Source organism: Alexandromys fortis, unplaced genomic scaffold (genome assembly GCF_014885135.2).
Source record: "Alexandromys fortis isolate MF-2015 unplaced genomic scaffold, M_Fortis_MF-2015_v1.1 scaffold_132, whole genome shotgun sequence".
NCBI lineage: Eukaryota > Metazoa > Chordata > Mammalia > Rodentia > Cricetidae > Alexandromys > Alexandromys fortis.
Window position 1 is genome coordinate 146,242 of NW_026068055.1, and position 18,396 is coordinate 164,637.

The window sequence follows — 18,396 nt, forward strand, 5'->3', positions numbered from 1 at the left end:
CCCTCATTGTCCGCTATGTTCAGCGAGACCAGTTTTGACCCAGGCTTTTTCAGACCCAGGCCAGTTGGCCTTGGTGAGTTCCCGATAGGACATCCCCATTGTCTCAGTGTGTGGGTGCACCCCTCGCGGTCCTGAGTTCCTTGCTTGTGCTCTTTCTCCTTGTGCTCCTGATTTGGACCTTGAGATTTCAGTCCGGTGCTTCAATGTGGGTCTCTGTCTCTGTCTCCTTTCATCGCCTGATGAAGGTTAATATTCAGGAGGAAGCCTATATGTTTTTCTTTGGGTTCTCCTTCTTATTTAGCTTCTCTAAGAACCCAAATTATAGGCTCAATGTCCTTTATTTATGGCTAGAAACCAAATATGAGTGAGTACATCCCATGCTCCTCTCTTAAAGAGACAGAAAACTATAACACCGTCTACCCCCATAGCTGAAACTGGTGAGGGAAACTTAAAGCCCGAGTGAGAATAAAAGTAATGGATTTACCTGCCACTTCAGCTTTACCTTGGGCTTGGATAGGGTTATGGGATAAGCCAAGACTGGGCAGCGTCAGTCCTCTGCAAGGCTGAGACGTTTGAAGGCTGGCACAGCTTCACTTGAAGATGGTGATGAGGCCTGACCTCCTTGGCTTGGCATAGAGGACAAGCCCACACGGGGGCATTGTGATTTCCAGTGTCCAGGTAGCTGGAAGATAGGGCACAACCTCGGAGCAGGTGCAATATCGTGCCATGTGACCATTTAGGCCACACTTGAAATAGTTTGCCTGTGAGGTTGTTAGGCTGAGGTTTACCAGGATAGAGCCTTGTGACTGATTTCCCTTGTCCCCATTTCAGTGACCGCAGGGCAGCTGCTAAGGCCTGGGCCTGTAGCTTTGTCTGTCGGGAAGACTCAGCTGATTCCTCTCGGGCATTAAAAACTTTAAAGGCCATTTTCACCAGTACCCATATAGGAGTTTAGGGACCATCCTCAACCTTTCTTAACTCTTTCCTAATATCTGGTACTGACTGAGGAAAAATGGGTAAGCAGAAGGGTTAGTAGAAAAAGAACCTAGCTGCTTTTTTATCTGAGAGAGATTTGGAAGAGAAAAGGGAGCATGGGAGGGGCTAGCCCAGTGTGCAGAGGGGATCCAGGAGTGGAGTGGTGAGGTAGGAGGGGGAGGGAAAGGTGGAAGTTGACCTTGAACCTCCAAATTGGGAAGGGAGGGGAAAGAATGTTGCTCCACAGGAAAGGGTTGGGAAATACGGGCTTGAGGAGGGGCCAGTGCCTCTGGCAACTAAGGGGGGTGGGAGGGGGAGAGCACAAAGACCAAAAACCTTGGACATAAGTAAGCTCTGTCCATTTGTCCTTACCGCGACAAATATATATATATTAGGTCCCAGAGGATGGTAAGCTCAAGACTTAGTACATAGGGAAATTAGCCATTTGGGACAGATTGTATCAGACAGGCTCAATTTTAAAAGATTTTTTTTGTAAGAGGCATTACAGGGGCAAGAGCGGACCTGGCTTTGAACTGTAAGTGCCCATTTTAAAGTCTATGCCCTAACCACATGACCTAAGTCCACTCCAGCACGTCTACCAAAAAGGCTCTTAGGTCCAAATGGGGCCGTGGAAATTGAATGCCTGGCGTCCCAAAACAAACAGATTTCCACCTCAGCCAAGCCCGGTCCCGCTGGGACTTGAACCCCTGGCGTGGGCTGAGACTTCAACAGGAATCCAAAAAACAACAAAAATACATACGAATGGGTCCCCCCAAAACCCAATAACATAGACAAGAAAAGAGACTCACAAAGATGAAGTCACTGTAGCTCAGAAGCCGGTTTAAATGTGGCGTGGAGAATTCGAATTGTAGACTAGGGGGGCTTTCAACAAAGGCCTGCCCTGTCTCAGTGGGACCTCCAAGATGTTAGAAATGTTTTCCTAATGCGCGCTCTCCCCCATGCAAATTCCCAATCAAGCCAAATCAAAACAAGCCAAATTAAGAGATATCCAGGTTTAATGGGAGTTCTGCACTCTCGGGTGGCCCTGATGGGGGAACCTGGAAGCTGTGTTATGTGACCTCCAGGAGGAAGAAAAGGCGACCATGTGTTTCTCTTTGGGGAGTTCACTTAAATATTTTTGGGAGTGGTCCTGACCTGGCCTGCTGGGATTTGGAGTCCAGAGTGCTAACTAACTCTCAGGGTCAGGGGACTAAGATAGATGCAAGGGGCTGGGGCCTAAGCTTCAACTTAATAATTACCACTAAGCATAGCTGAAAATATATCTCTTTGAAAGGTTCTACCTCCAAATAGTATCAGGGTGGCACCCAACCTTTAATACATGGACCTATGGGGGCATTTAAGATACAACCCAAAATAACAAGTTACATTTTTTATTATGTTGAGAAACAAAAGAAATTATAAATATAGATCAAAAGGAAAGAATTTGATTGAAAATTTATTGCCACAGATTTCGATGCTCATTGTTAAAAATAAATAAACAGAAAAAACCCACTTGTTATTGTATTACTCTTATCTGGAATATTTAGTTCAAGTATTTCTCTATGACTCTTTAATTCATTGTATTCTATTGGTAGTGTTTACAGGTGTCTCCCATTGTGGTTTGCCCACTGTAGTGTATGCCCAGCGAAGGGACCCTGAATGGGAAGGTGGAGATCCAAGAGCAGTGCCCGCTTCCCCTATCTCCCAAGCAACCTTACTTCAGATGGATAGTCTGCAGTCTGTTTCTACTGTGGTTCTTTCTGATTGTTCATTCTTACAGTCCCTCTTTTAATGACACATTGAACTGTGCCAAACCCACTTGCTTCATTCTTTCTACTAATTTAATTTCAAAGGAGAAATTCTTCGGCCCAAATAAATAAGTAAACATGGATGCACCCAGAAACCCTGATTCAACATGTCCAATCAACTGCTTCTACATGTTAAGATACGTTCTTAGGGAATGTATACGCATAGATTAAAAAAAAAATAGAGGCTGGGCAGTGAAAAACAATTAGTTAAGAAGTGACTCTCATACCTGTTTACAAAGCCTTCTTTAACTTCATATCAATATATGTCGGCAGCTCTACTCTAAATCAAGACATATTGGTGAATATTATCAAAAATACACACAACAGTGAAGCAAACAGAATCCCCAGGGGTTTGAAATGCACTTAACAAACTCAGCCTCTTGCAAAATACCTTTATTATTCAGAATGGAACCGGGGGTTGTTCCACACACAGTGAGTCATCTTCAGACAAGTACATTAGAACCTCCAGGGGCATTTCTAAGCCTCTGTGTGGTGCGATTGTCAGGATGTTTTTAGCTCTGACATGTAAATAAGGAAGCTGCTGCAGCCACCATCTTGGTGCTGAAACCACACAGTGAAAACTTGGAGTTGCTGCTGCAGAAGTTTTTGTGCTGCCCCTGCCCCCGCCCCCACCTGGCTCCCCACCCCCATCTCATTTCTCTACGCAGAGTTGCTTTGTTTCCCCAGAACAAATCTGGATTTACTTAATGCTGGTGTTTTCTGTTTTTACTGTTTACCGAGGACTCAAATGTTAAGTATTAGTATGGGTAACTCCTGTTTCTTACTCATAGCCTTGTATTTACTTAACTTATTTATGAGAAGAAAATCCCACCCCGTGTTTGCACTTGTTTTTTAAATTGACACAGTTTGACTTTGTGTCTGCTTCCCCCCCTCCCAGGAGGATTTAGAGCTGCCCGTGGATGGTTCTGAAGTGATGGAGTCCACCACAGCGTCGGAAGTGATCAAATATGAGTATCACGTCTTATACTCCTGCAGCTACCAAGTGCCCGTTCTTTACTTTAGGGCAAGCTTTTTAGGTAAGACCATGTCTAAAGCTGAAAGTAAATTCATAAAATTTATATGCAAGACAGGAAACGTACTTGGAAAGTCATTCTTGAAAGGAAAAAAAAATGGAGTTAAAAATAAAAAAAGGCTGTGGGTGAGGTAAGGTTTTACCAGTAAAATTTCTCATGCTTCAGAAAGAAAATCAAGACTTCATAGTGAATGACATCATCCCCACCTTAAATCTGATCTTCATGGTTTTTGGCCTCTTGCCTGGAGTTGACTAAACCCCCTGGCCCTTCTTGACTTTAAACAAGTACCAACAACTTAAGACTGCAATGTTTATTTACTTGTAACTTTACAGTAAAAATTTCTCTCTCTCTCTCTCAAGTGATGCCATTAGGTCAAAATCTCCTAAGCTTCCTTCATCAATGGCTTACGATTACTTCAAGCAACGTTTATTAGTTAGCTTAAGGAGTATTTAAAAGTGGAAGTAACATGTCCTTTAGCCATCTACACATCTCAAATGCTGTTACTTAACTCATTCTCCTGCCAAGAAGGTGAACACCCTGTCTCCTTGGAGGCCTCTGCTAATAAAGATTATTTAGCGGCAGCCGCATGGTGTCCTCGCCCTGCAGCTCAGGGAGACTTGGAATATGCACAGACTAAACTGGGTAGGCTTCAGGATGCCTGTCCTGCTCCCTAGACTCCTCAGACCCAGCCCACCTCTTACCCCGAGTCTCCTTTTGTACATGGCTTTCTCGGCTACCCTTTGCATTTGGAGGACACTTCTGGATAGCTAAGACATCTGAATTTAGCCAATGATATTTTATTTTTAATTAAAAAGTAGCTAAAGCTGCTTTCATTGTGTATTTGGTGGGTTAATCACTTGCTGACTTATATTGTTTAATGGTCTCTAGATTGTGCGGTGCTGGCAGCTTAACAAGCACTTAGGATTTAAAACAAGAGCAAATTCTTATAGACTCCCTGGCAAGAAGATTCTAATCTGAGGTGCAGTTCCTGAGAACTGACAATTTTGGGTAAATTTTCAACCTGGGACTTGAGGACAGTGATGGTTTCCTAACTCTGAAGCCCTTGTGGCAGACTCATCTGCACGGTTATTACTAACCTTTAAAACACTCGCCTTGTTGTAATTATATTTGATTTGGAGTCCAGAGGTTAAAGAGGACTCCTTGTCTGTCGCTGTCGCTGTGCTCTCTGCTAAAAGGTGGCGGATATATTTGTTACGTGGGGTGGAGGTAATGGAGGTAATGCCTTTCTTGGTTCTAGTTTGCAGTGGTCTTTCAACCTAGCACTGTCTAGATTCAAAGGAAGTCGGGGCTGCAGGTAGAGGACACAGGAGGGGGTTCTGGTTCGTCAGTACTGTTCTCTCATATAATCAGTACTGTCTGTAAGCAGTTAATCACCAGAGACGCCTTCCCAGAGACAAAACCAGTCGTTTAGCTTGTCAGCATCAGGGATGGGAGGTGTTGAAACATGGCTGCTTCTAGCTGGAAGTGGGTCTTGCCGAGGCTGGCGGATGAGCTCACACTGGCACTGTGCTCTACGCGTGCCAACAGCTCCCCTTACAGCACAGCACAGTGATTGTTCCTGCAAGTCCAATTATACTTTAATGACATTAGTGTGCTGCCTGCGTGCCTTTCTGCATGATGATTTGGGTTCTTAAAACATACATACACAAGTAGCATTCATGGTTCTATTTATAGAATTTAAGATGCCCTTCATTTGTGGCTTATAAAGAAAACCAAAGAGGTCATTTATTTTATGTGGAAACGTTTTCCCTGCCTCTCATTCTGTCTTATCTAAATTTTTTTAGTTCTTTTTATTCCAGAATTCATTTAGTATTTGTCTAGACACATTAAAATATGAATTCATTTTTTATAAAGCATATCAAAATGTTTTCTTGTGAAGAAAAATGAAAAAGCTTCTTTCATTTATCATTCTTGTACTTTTAATTTTTTGTTTTTACCTAACTTAAGCTCAGGGACATTCTCAAACTGTATCATTCTTCACTCATGAGTCATAATTTCTCATTTATTCTCCCCACTCCAGTCCTTTTCATGGCCAGTGAGCCTGTTTGTGCATTAGCAATCTCTGATGGTGTGGAGTATGTATTCCGAATGTCTTCCTTATTTCAGGCCCACGGTTTTCTTTGTCTCCTTCTAACAGAATCCGACCTAGAAGCAGGATGATTGTAAAACTTCAAGTCCAAGGGTCTTTTCTTTTCTTTCTTTCCTTTTTTTTTTTTTGTTGTTGTTGTTGCAAAAAATAGTTTACTTGTCTTGTTTGTGATGGAAGTTAGAGTTTCTTTTGCGTCTGATAGTAAATATCAGTTTCTCTGCTTAAGTTTGGATTTTCTTTCTGCATCATTTTCTATAAAGTGGAAAAACAAAGCAGAGGGTTGGTGATTCCCATTGACACTGATGTTGCCTCTGATAACTGGTTGAGATTTCTACTGTATCGTTTTTGTTTCCTGAAATGCAAATCCACTGTACTCTGAATTCCTTTTCTGCCTCTGTATGACCCAGTGTCTGCCAAGACTCAGCTATCCTGCCCACTGCCCTTGTTACTCCCATGTCCTATGTCATACCCATCCTAGGCGTTGTCCTGTCACCTCACAAACTGCAGTATAGTCAAGTGTCTGTTTATTTGCCCCCTACTAGATGATCCACAAACATATAAAAGTAGTAAAGGATATTAATGTCATCGCCTCCAGAGTGAGAAGCTTTGTTCGGGGACTCTGCCTGGCACTAACATGGCGTTTTGACACGTGCACACCCCACTCGTCTTGCTAACTTTGTTGCAGTGTCAACTGTAGGGAAGCATCACCAAATGCTTGGTGGATGAATCAATAGTGAAGAACCTCTAAGCATTTCTGAATATAGCCAAAAGACTAAAGTATTGTGAGCACCGCCCTGTTCTGCTGCTGGGACAGGCCGTAAGGAAGAAGCAATGCTGTCCTCTCCGGAGGCCTAGGGTCCAAACCATTTATCCATGCTTACAGTCTGCTCTGTTGTGCCTTAGAGACACTAGAAATAGTAGACAAAGAAACAGGCAGCATCCTGCGGACCCAAAGCTCGAATCCAACCCAGCTGAGCAGCTCTGCTTTCTCTGTAAACACGCATCTTTATTTGATTCTTGCAGGCACACAGCCAAGTTCAGATAGCATTTGACTTCTAGATGGCTCTGGTATTAATCAGGCCCATAGGACCATTGCTCCTTCTCCTCCTCTTTTATTTTTTTTTTTTTTATCTGCTACTACTATGACTGCTACGTCTATTGAAAGAGTCTCACTCTGTAGTCTAGGCTGTCCTCCAACTACAGTCCTCATGCCTCGGCCTCCCAAAAGCTTGCTTACGGGTGAGCATCACCGTGCCTACCCAGGAGCTTGGTTCCCAAAGGGAGCCATGGACTGGGAAGAAGTAAGTACTCCTCGGTGTACTGTTCCTCTGCTTTTGTCATTGTAGGTATGGGCAGGGCAAAGTTAACAATGTTTGCCATCCAGTTTTTGAGAGGCTGCAAATATAAAGCATAAACAGTCTGGTTTCGAGAAATGCCTTGTGGTCTATGAGTCTATCCCCATAGAGTCCCAGTATATATGATGGTGTATACTTTTTCTACCTTTTCCACTTGTGTGGTGCTGGAGATGGAGCAAGGCCTTGCACGTGCCATCGTGTGCCCTTCTAGTTGGCCTGCCCAATGTTTTTGAAGCACTCTATATCTGAGTCATTTGTACCATAACAAAGCTGCCTTTTCTCATTATTTTTATTGTTTCATGGGCTTTTTATGTCCCATTTTTCATTGATGGACTTGTCTGGTAGCAAATGGCAAATGTTGGAAATGTGGCTTAAAGAGTCTATACCAAATGCCCTTGGTCTCACCAGAATCATGGTTTAAACATCCATCCTGACTTCTTTACTAGAGATTTTTATATTTATTCTAGATTGAATTCTGACTTATTTATTCCATTTCCTTTTTTTCTTTCCCTTTGTTCTTAATCTTTATTGAAAAAATGGACCAAGTAGATCTTCTCATTTTCAAATATTTAATTCTTTGGTTGACATAAGTGTTCTTTTTGGGAGCTGTTTTGACATGTTTCCTTATTAGTCAGAAAGGCTGCTTTAGATTAGGGAAGGAAACATTTCTCCCATTCAGCAACTGAAGTCTATCTCATTGGCCCTGAAAGCAAGGATATAGAATTTAAAATGCACCTTAGATACTTCATGTGAGAAATTTGTTCAGTTATTATGGGCTTAAAAGATGCTCCCAGAGAAGGGAAATGAAATAAATAGCTAAACAACAGTTCCCTCTCAAAGGTAGGATAAAACCAAGCAAGAAAAGGCTAAGACAAGGAATAATGAAATTTGAAATTCAAGTGCATGTATTGTCAAGGTGAAGATAGAAGAGCGTTCTTCAGGATTCAGAGCATGAGGCGGTGTAAGAGGAAACTTAAAGGAACAAGAAAGATGTGAGTTGGAAGGAATTGGAAAGTGGAAGTCAAGGACTCACAGCTGTGTCCCAGGACTTCTGGGGACAGCGGGGTGGGGTGGGGAGCATAGCCAGCTTTGGGGACGGAGTGAGCAAGGCATGTCTGGATATCAGTGCAAAGCAGTGCGGTTCATGGGTGTCTCTTAAGATAAGCATGGAAGAAATGGTTGAAAAGATAAATGGTGTCCAGTTATGGATGAGCTAATGGCTGGGAAGGAGTTGAGACTACAAAATGAGAAAGAAAGTGCGCTGTATTGTATGTCCTGGAGATGAGAAGACAGATGAGCAAGGGGAGGATGAGAGTGAGGTGGAGGGAAAGAATGTGATGTTTGTGTTGGTAAAAGCATTATTAAAATTTTAAAATAGTGACCTCTTATAAAAGATGAACTGGAAAGAACGTATTCTGTATTTCCATGGTAAACTTACTCCAGTAATTTTATTCAGTAGAAAGAAAAAATGTGGATAAAGCTGCCGCAAAAATGATTTAAGTTAATTACTACAATAAGAGAAAGTGAAAAATAAGTTGACAGATAATTTAACTTAAAAATCCCTGATTATAGCAACCTTTAAGAGAGTTTATAAATTTATATTGTATTTATGTAAACAGTCGTAAGTCTAGCAAAAGTCCCATCAATGAAGTAGAACACGAATTTGGTAGGTCAGAAAGAGAGTCTAGGGATTGAAATGGATTGGGAAGAGCAAATAGTGAATGTTTTTAAGAAAAATAATGAAAAATTAGTTAACTAATGCAAAGAAGTACAAACTAAAATATAAAAATCATAGAGAAAATTCAGCAAGAATGATTTATTGAGTGCTATAAATGTTTAAAACATTCTGAGAACTCAGGACCACAGACTGTGGTAGGACACGGTAGGAATAGAATGTTGTTACTGAGAACTCAGGACCATAGACTGTGGTAGGACACGGTAGGAATAGAATGTTGTTACTGAGAACTCAGGACAATAGGCTTCCTCGCAGGACAGGGTAGCAATAGAGTGTTACTGAGAACTTAGGACCGTAGGCTCCATGGTAGGACATGGTAGGAATAGAGTGTTACTGAAAAACTTCAAGTGATTATGCCACACCAAAGACAAGTGAAAAGTGACATTGTCAGAGTTAACTCACCTGCATTAGCACCAATGATTACATATACAGAAGACAACTGAGTCCCAGGAGAGGACACATGGGGAGGAAAACTCATGTTCTCACCCGTGAAAGACTGCACTGTAGCTTGCTGGGCAGGTGAGTGTCTGCACTTCCCTATAAAGGAAACCCCCTTTTACTACAGAGAAAATGAGCCCAACTTGAAGCACCTATGAAGGCACAGGAATCCAAAGCCTGGCATGGTGGCACATGACCGCAATTCGGGACTGGGCTTGGAATGGGAGGCAGAAGACATGTCTGTCTTCAGCTCCTCAGCTACCTAACAAGTTAGAGACAATCTTAGGACAAGTGAGACCTTGTCTCAAACACAGACAGACAGACACACACGCATCCACATGCATGCACACACACATGTGCACAGGCACAAAAGGATGCATGCACTCACTGGTACATCAGGTATATGTATGTGTGTGCATTTGTATACACACAACCAGTAAATGGACAAGTGAACTGAGCAGATTGTTGTGAAATGGAGAATACAAATATCTAATTAAATATATAAAAACACAAGGAAAACTTTAACTTTAAGGAACATGAAACTCAAAATTACTTTGAGTAGTTTTGAATATATATTTTTGCAAGGCAAGTCTGAGCATGAAGAAAAAAGGATCCTTTATATATTCTAGGTAGAAATGTAAATTAATGCAGCAACTATGAAAATCAGGTTACTCTAAAAATAAATGATAAAACTTCCATATGACCCAGCAATTGCACTTATAAATAAATAACCAAAGGATTCAAAGTCAGCATACAGCAGACATACCTGCACATGCGTGTTTATACTGGAGTATAGCCAAGTTATGGAATTAGCCTAAAAGCCCATCAACAGATAAATCAAGGAAGACAATGTGGCATATATGCACAAAGGAGTACTATGAAGCCATTAAGAAGAATGAAGTAATTAAATTTGCAGGCAAATGAATGGAACTGGAGATCATGTTACGGTAAGAAACCATAACTGTGGAACAGGAACATAAAGAGAGAGGGACAGAAAGACAGGAAGACAAAAATAAAAAAAAAACTATTAAGGAACAGAAAGGGGACTATGAAGAGGGATGTGGTTGGATGTGTGGGGAAGGGAAGTCAAGAAAAGAGTCAGTGTATCATTTCTATACATGAAAATTTCATAATTAAACACACTACTTGTATAATTCATAATAATTAAATTTCATTAGTTACAAAGTACACGAGTGCTTTCTTATCTACAGCATAGCTTATTTTAAAAAGAAGTTGACAAATTTATAGCTCATTGCTCGCCTGTGCTTGAAGCAGTTGAAGCAGAGCTCCTTCGACCCTCTCTTAGAGCTCTCTGGGGATGGAAGCTGGTTCTCTGTGTGAAGAGGTCAAGTTGGGTGTGCAGTGAGGATAAACAAGTTGCTGGTAAAGCAGTAATTAAATTATGGCCCATGAGGTTAAGAAAAGCCAGTAGCCCAAATTGCTGAGAATTGAGGTACCAGAGGGAGTTGGGGGTCAGAACCTTGGTATAGCATGAATTGTTTTTTCTTTTTCTTTCATTTTTTTGGAGGTGTGTGTACACATCATGATCTGGACCTCATATTCTCACTCCTCCCACTGTTCAACTGCTTTGGGATCTCAGTCCTGTGGTCTGATGCAGGTCTCTTTACTCTGTTCCCATCTGTTGTTGCGGGAAGGTTCTATGGTGGTATTTAAGATATTCATCAGTCTGACTAACAGGGCAAGGCCAGTTCAGGCACCCTCTCCTCTGTTGCTTAGGGTCTTAGCTGGGGTCATTCTTGTGGATTCCTGGGAATTTCTCTAGGGCCAGGTGTAGTATGGAGGGCGCTTGTTTGTTCCCAGCTGCTCAGCCCTGAAATAATCTCACAGAAACCATATTATTTGCAATACTGTTTGGCCAATAGCTTAAGTGTATTTCTGGCTAACTCATATCTTAAATTAGCCCATCTCCATTAATCTGCATATCTCCATGAAGCTGTAGCTTACTGGGTAAAATTCTGGCATCTGTCTCCAGCAGAGCTACATAGCTTCTCTTGACTCTACATTTTTTTCTCCCAGAATTCAGTTTAGTTTTCCCTACCTAACTCTGCTCTTACCCTATTACAGGCCCAAAACAGCTTCTTTATTAACCAATGATATTCAGAGCATATAGAGGGAAATCCCACATCAGCCATGGATCCCTCAATCAAAATATCTCCTTCCTTGCTCTCCTCTCTATCCTTCCTCCATCTCAACTATCCCATTCCCTCAAGTTCTCCTTCCCTCTCCTCCTCCCCTCGTCTTCCCCTTCCACCATCCCTACTCCCCTTACCCTCATGCTCCCAATTTTGTCAGGCAGTCTTGTCTATTTCCTTTTTACAGGTAGATCTATGTATGTTTTTATTAGGGTTCATCCTTTTACTTAGCTTCTCTAGGATCTTGAACTATAGGCTCAATACCCTTTGCTTTACAGCTAGTATCTACTTATGAGTGAGTACATACCATGTTCATCTTTCTGGGTCTGGGTTACCTTACTCAGGATGGTGTTTTCTAGTTCCATCTGTTTGCTTGCAAAATTCAATATGTCATTGTTTTTTACTGTTGAGTAGTACTCTAATGTGTAAATGTGCCACATTTTCTTTATCTATTCTTCAGCTGAAGGGCCTCTAGGTTGTTTCCAGGTTCTGGCTATTACAAATAATGCTGGTATAAACATAGCTGAACAAATGTCCTTGTAGTATGATTGAGCATCTTTTGGGTTTATGCCCAAGAGTGGTATTGCTGGGTCCCGAGGTAGATTGATTTCCAGTTTTCTGAGAAACTGCCATACTGATTTTCAGAGTGTTTGTGGAAGTTTGTACTCCCACCAGCAATGTATGAGTATTCCCCTTACTCCATCCTCTTCAACATAAGCTATTATTGGTGTTTTTTATCTTAGCCATTCTGACAGGTGTATGATGGTATCTCAGAGTTTTTATGATTTTGTAATGTGAATTCTAATTGGTCTTAATAATAAAAACCAGGAGTCAGATATAGGAGTTAATGCTGAAAGATCAGGGAAGCAGAGCAGCCAGCCACTAATTCTTTCCTCTACTGGATCCTCAGACTGAATGGGGTATCCTGTCTCTTCAAGTCCTCAGACTGAATCTTCCCATATTATATTCCTCTCTCCACCCAGCCATATTTCTTCCTGTCTCTACTTTCCTAGGATTGGGATTAAAGGCAAGTGACTCCCAAGTACTGAGATTAAAGGTGTGAGCCTTCCCTGCCTAGCTCTGTTTTTTGTTTGTTTGTTTGTTTTGTTTTGTTTTTTAAGAATGTGAAGTGGCCTTGAACTCACAGAGATCTGTCTGCTTCTGCCTTCTACTTCTGCTGAGATTAAAGGTGTATGCCACCACTGCCTGGCCTCTACTGCTAACTAGTGCCTGATCTTCAGGCAAGCTTTATTTGTTAGATCACAAACAAAATATCAACACACCTTAGAGCACTTTGGGCAGGATTGAAATCAGATGCAGCAGACCTAAAATTTTGGGTATCCACCAGGTCATCGTTGTGCAGGCACTTGGCTGATAGTGGTATCTCAGGGTTGGTATCTCTGGTATAATGTGAAGCCACAGTTGCTTCCTTTAGGATAGTTTCTTATTGAGCAGTTCCTTAAGAAGCTCTTATGTTTTCTTCACTAAGGTAAATGCCTTATTTTCTTTAAATGAGAGATTAGGCACCACTTGACTTTTGAGTTCTTAATACCATATGTGAATAGTTTAACTGAAAGTTATTTGCATGTGCTGTTAGGAATATGCCCAATGACGATAGCCATTCATACACTTTCTCATATAACTAAAAAGCATATAACATGTACATTTCTGTTCAAGTTTTCTATTCAAATTAACATTTTAAAAAAATCAAGTCTGCTTGGATGGAGAAGTGACTAAGCAGTAAAGAACCTGAACTTGATTGCCTAGCCTCAACACAGTGACTCACAACTGTTCATAGGTAGCTACAATTCAAGGGAACCCAATGTCTTCTGCTGGCCTCTGTGGATGCCAGGCCCACTTGTCGTAGGTATACTTACATATGTACACACAAACACTCAAACATATAAAATAAAAATAAAACCTTTTAACAGTTGGGTTTAATAATTATGAATAGAAAATTACTAAAGGATTTTAAACATGCCATATTAGTGAGGTAAAAGTAATGCAACATGAACATGTAAAGCAGAATATGATTTGGAAATGAATCGCAGAGCCAAGTGAAAATAGTGGGGTCCCAGTAGCAATTGCAGAGTGAAACCCTTTGGCCTTAGTGATGAGGAGAGATCAGCTTTACACTTGGTTCATAATTTCTCTCCTATATTGGAAGTGTGTTTGGATACTGAGAATTCAAACACCTACTATATCTGCTTAGGTGGATTCCCATAAAGTGTTTTATATAAATGGCAAGCACTTATTCAGTGAATTTAAAATTATGATTGTCTTTGTTTTCAGTAGGAATTATGCCTATTTCTCTAGAAGTAACACTGAGCTTTGTTCTCACCTATCCTTATCTTTGAAGTACTAAACATATTATGGTATGAAGATGTTTTTAGAATGTGGAGATAAATAAAGGAAATCAGAGATGGATGATGCCCTCGGGGTAACTAACCGCCTAAAGAAAATTAGTCAGGTCTGAAATCCACTGTAAGAAATAAAACATGCTCAGAACCACAAGAGAGGTTAAAATTAATACCCAAGTGTGGGGGGATGATTTTGATCTGGGGTGACCAAGAAAGCCCTGGCAGGACATGGGGTTTATAGATTGTGATGGAAAGGGGCAATGGCAGGCCAAAGAAGAGAGACAGGAAGATGAACGTTCCGGATAACACAATTGCAGCTAACAGAGTTCCCGCACACATGCACACAGCGTGGCAGCAGCACAGTTGCAGCTTACAGAGTTCCCACACACAGGCACACAGTATGGCAGCAAAAAATGCACAGTCAAGAGGTTGCTTCTCATTGCTTACTAACTGTGAACTTAGGGAAAGTGTTGGCTCTGTGTACTTTATTTTGTCACACGAAAGCAAATTCAGGCAGCAATACCTATTGAATTCAGGTTTTTGAGGATTCTAGTTAATCATGAAACTGGATTTGGCACTGAATATATTCAGGTCATGGCAGCTTTGCTGTGTGTTCTCCTCACAAACCCTTCACAGTAGTGAAGCCGAGTGCTTTTGGGGCTTTGATGACTTACTAAGGGGCGTGGAAACTGTGGGCTCAAAGTCCATACAATGTTATCACTCAAGTGACTGAAAATTTTAAAACATCTGAAGTAAATGAACTGATTGGTGGTATACATAGATGAAACGGCCATGAGCTGTGTTCTCACAGTTTTTACATAGATTTCTTGAGATTAATAAAGATACCAACTATTAAATGTTTATAGAAATAAGTGAAAATTACAGAATTATCTAGTGAAATAGCTGATGTGAATGTACATGAACAATCACACTAATTTCCTAGCACAGTGTAATTTTCTCACTGAAGCAAAAATGAATTTTCTCCTTTGGTGAAGCATCATCTCTGCCTCCCTGCGGAGTATGACATGAATTTTTATAACCTTCCGAGCTCCGTGGAAGGCCAATCTACTGAGCAGTGGCATATTTCATTATGAAGAATGCACTCCCGTTTCTTTTCTCGTTCTAATGACCACATCTAGGGTATTTCTCTTACACTTACTGTGCTTCATTTCTTTTCCTCCCAATCACTTTTGGAGTTGTCTCTGTCTTTAGTGCATGGCTTGTACTAGAGCCAGGTAGTGCTAGGGAAACATCTCATGTATTATTGGATTCACAAAATTTGGTAGTATTGAGAAACCTAATTTAGAAAATTGCATGTTTTGAGTAATATATAGATTACTGACATGTAGGTTACTATTCAATTGAGAGATTTTTATGTGAAAATGGTAGAGGATACTGGAATTTGCTAAAGATTGATTATACTTTAATTATTCCAATTTTTTGTCCAGTGTTTCTTGCCCCTTTTCTACTGCTCTAGCATAAATGTGTATTATATTCTGGCTAACACTATACATAGTAGATACATAGTAAATATCTATTAAATAGATGGCTTCTATTGTTGGATTTAGTTTGTAGGTTTCTTCTGAAGTTAGTTTGGCTTCTATTTCAATTTTTCAGGTTTTTAGCTTCTCCTTTGATGTGATTAGTGTTATTTCTAATATAAAAATAGGTGCTGTTATTTCATATCTGGTGACAAATGGTACATTATGAGGCCATAATATATGCCTCAAAGTTCCTGACTGGAAATTCTTTGACCTGAACGTATTGACACAAAATAATGCTTCATTCACTTATATTTATTTATGCTCATATTTTTACATTAAAACACTGTTTCTTTAGTTTCCAGAAACACATAATTGTACACAAAATACTTTGTTCCCATATTATTTAAGCTCTCTTTGTATGATGAGACTCTTTGCACAGTTGGCTCTCTCAGTTCAGTGGTTCATTGGGATTTCTAAAGACTCTTCCATTTGAAATAATTAGGATCATAATCATATTTGAGTATATGTCAAGTGGCCATGTTGTGTGCTAGGGTTGGAAGCATTGCTGATTAGGTCTTATTTTTGTTCTTATAAAAGGTAACAAAATCTAATTCTTGTGTGTCTTTGATCATGAATAAGCTGTAGGTGGGCAAAACAACCCTGAAGGCTTAGGGGTGAGGACTTACATAGTACTTAGGTAGTATTGTCAAATGGATAAAATTATGTGTGCTTGTACTTTTTGGAGTGTGAGTGATGAGCAGAAACTGGAGAGATGAACAACATTTCAGAGGAAATCCAAGTGTAGTCTTGATTCTCTCTAGTCCTGCTTAGAAATCACAGATGGTCACCCACTAGAGGGGAGCTTAGTTTGTGACAACAAAATCAGTTGTATCCCAATATGGAAAACAACATAAGAATATTATTAATAATAATTATTAATTTTAAGATCTAATTGTGGCTTCAACAAGATGCCTAACCCGAGGATTCAAGTTTCATCTCTGGTACCTACAGGGTTAAGGGAGAGAGCAGACTCAGTAAGTTGTCCTCTGCTCTTCACACACACATGATGGTATGCACTATGAGCACACATACAAAAGAAACAAATAAACACACAAGCAATAATAACAACAACAACAACAATAATAATAGCTTCATGGAGTCCAGAACTGAGATGAAAAATTATTTTTTAATTTAATTTAATTTAAAAAATAAAATTGTGACTATGAAGTATTTGTTTTCTTTTCTGTTCTGAATGTGGCTCCAAAGAAGACAAGCGCCGACAGCTCTCGCAGCAGGACTTGGATCACTTAGCCTCCCAGTGACTGTTTTGAACAGAAGTGGTCTTTTAAATATTTAAGACCTGACATGTTTGTTTAAAATGCTTAAATTCTAATCTTTAAGGTCCTATCAGGCCTGCCAGGATCTAGCAGAGGATGCCAAACACAAGACCTCCACAGGTGCTAAGAAGCTGTGCAGTGGCCCTTGAGAACTAGCCAGGATTTATGTGCAAATGCACAGGGAGAGACAGAGGCAGAGAGCGAGAGACAGAGCAGGCAAAAGAGCAAATTTTTTGTTTGTTTCTCCGTGTGTGTGTGCGTGCATGTTCATATGTATGGGTACATGTGCCCGTGTGTGAATGTTTATGTGTGTGAAGTTTGTGTTTGTGGGTACACGTGTCTGTGTGTATGAATGTTTATGTGTGTGTCTGTTCATGTGCGTGGGTTCACGTGCCTGTATATGTGCATGTCTGTGTGTGCACATGTGTAGTTGTCACAGGTTGATGTGACTTGTCTTCATCACTTTCCACATTACATACTGAGGTAGGGTCTCTCACTGAACAAAGAACTCAACAGTTACAGGCTCACTAGCTGTTTTCCTCCAGAGAAAAGAAAGCATGGTCACATACAAACTCGTATATGAGTCATTATTCACAGATGTTGAGAAGTGGGAAAAACTACCACCGTCCATAAACTGATGACAGATGAACACAATATGCCATATAATCAATGAAATATAATTTGACTATTAAAAAGAATGTATATACTACAACATGGAAAACTTAATTCACAAAAGACCCTTCTGGACATATTATATAAATGCATGTATATAATAAACAAATTTATAACAACAGAAAGTGAATTCGTGGGTTTCTGGAACCAGACAGGTGGAGGGATCATGAGGAACTGTTGCTAATAAGTTTGTGCTTTCTCTTTCAGGCATTAAATATTCTAAACTTGAGGCCATACTTACAAAACTCTGAGACTGCCAGTGAATTATGCACTTTAGACTGGAGAGTCGGATGTGTGTGAATCATAAATGATAATAAGGCTGTCTTTTATGTCTTTCGTGGTCCATAAGAGTAAGAATTCCCTCGCCCTGCTTCTCTTCAGTTTTGCCTCTGCGCACCCTCTCTTCTCCCCAGAGCATCCTTCCCTTTGCCCAGGTGTCACAGGAGCTCATAGACAGTGTTTGCTCTCCAAGCTACCCTCCCGCAAAGGTCTAAAACTGGCCCTGGCCCGTTGTCTGGTGCTCTGCAGCATCCCTTTTCTTTCTGCTGTAATATACATTGCTTCTTAACTTCCTATATGATGTTCATTATTTATTGTCACATCCTTGCCCTCTGGCTAGAATGTAACTCCCTCAAAGATGTCGTTTTGCCAACTGATGTATCACAAAGATTTGGCATATAGTAGGTGCCAAATAATATAAATATCTGTTTCTAAAATTAACATCTTATCTCATTACCCTAAGGAGAAAATTGAGGGGTGAGATACTAGTTCTTCTGTGTTGAATTAAAAGTTATTTTTCACTTTGACTTGGTAATTCCATTCTAGGAAATTTATCAAAAGCAAATAATTGAAAAGAAGAAAAAAAATTGGTATGGCTTCCTTGTGTCTACTTTGTATCAGGTACCATTTCAAAGCTGATGGTATTTTAAATGACC

The 18,396-nt window shown here is 40.4% G+C and overlaps 1 protein-coding gene across 1 annotated transcript in view; it reads left to right on the forward strand.

Annotated features, from left to right (window-relative positions):
- The window catches only part of Atg10 (autophagy related 10), a 213,623-nt gene that overhangs the window by 93,315 nt on the left and 101,912 nt on the right, over nucleotides 1–18,396 (forward strand). Inside the window, exon 2 of the mRNA XM_050119845.1 lies at nucleotides 3,682–3,820. Coding sequence (XP_049975802.1) covers nucleotides 3,682–3,820 — 139 coding nt within the window. The remainder of the gene's footprint in view (nucleotides 1–3,681; nucleotides 3,821–18,396) is intronic.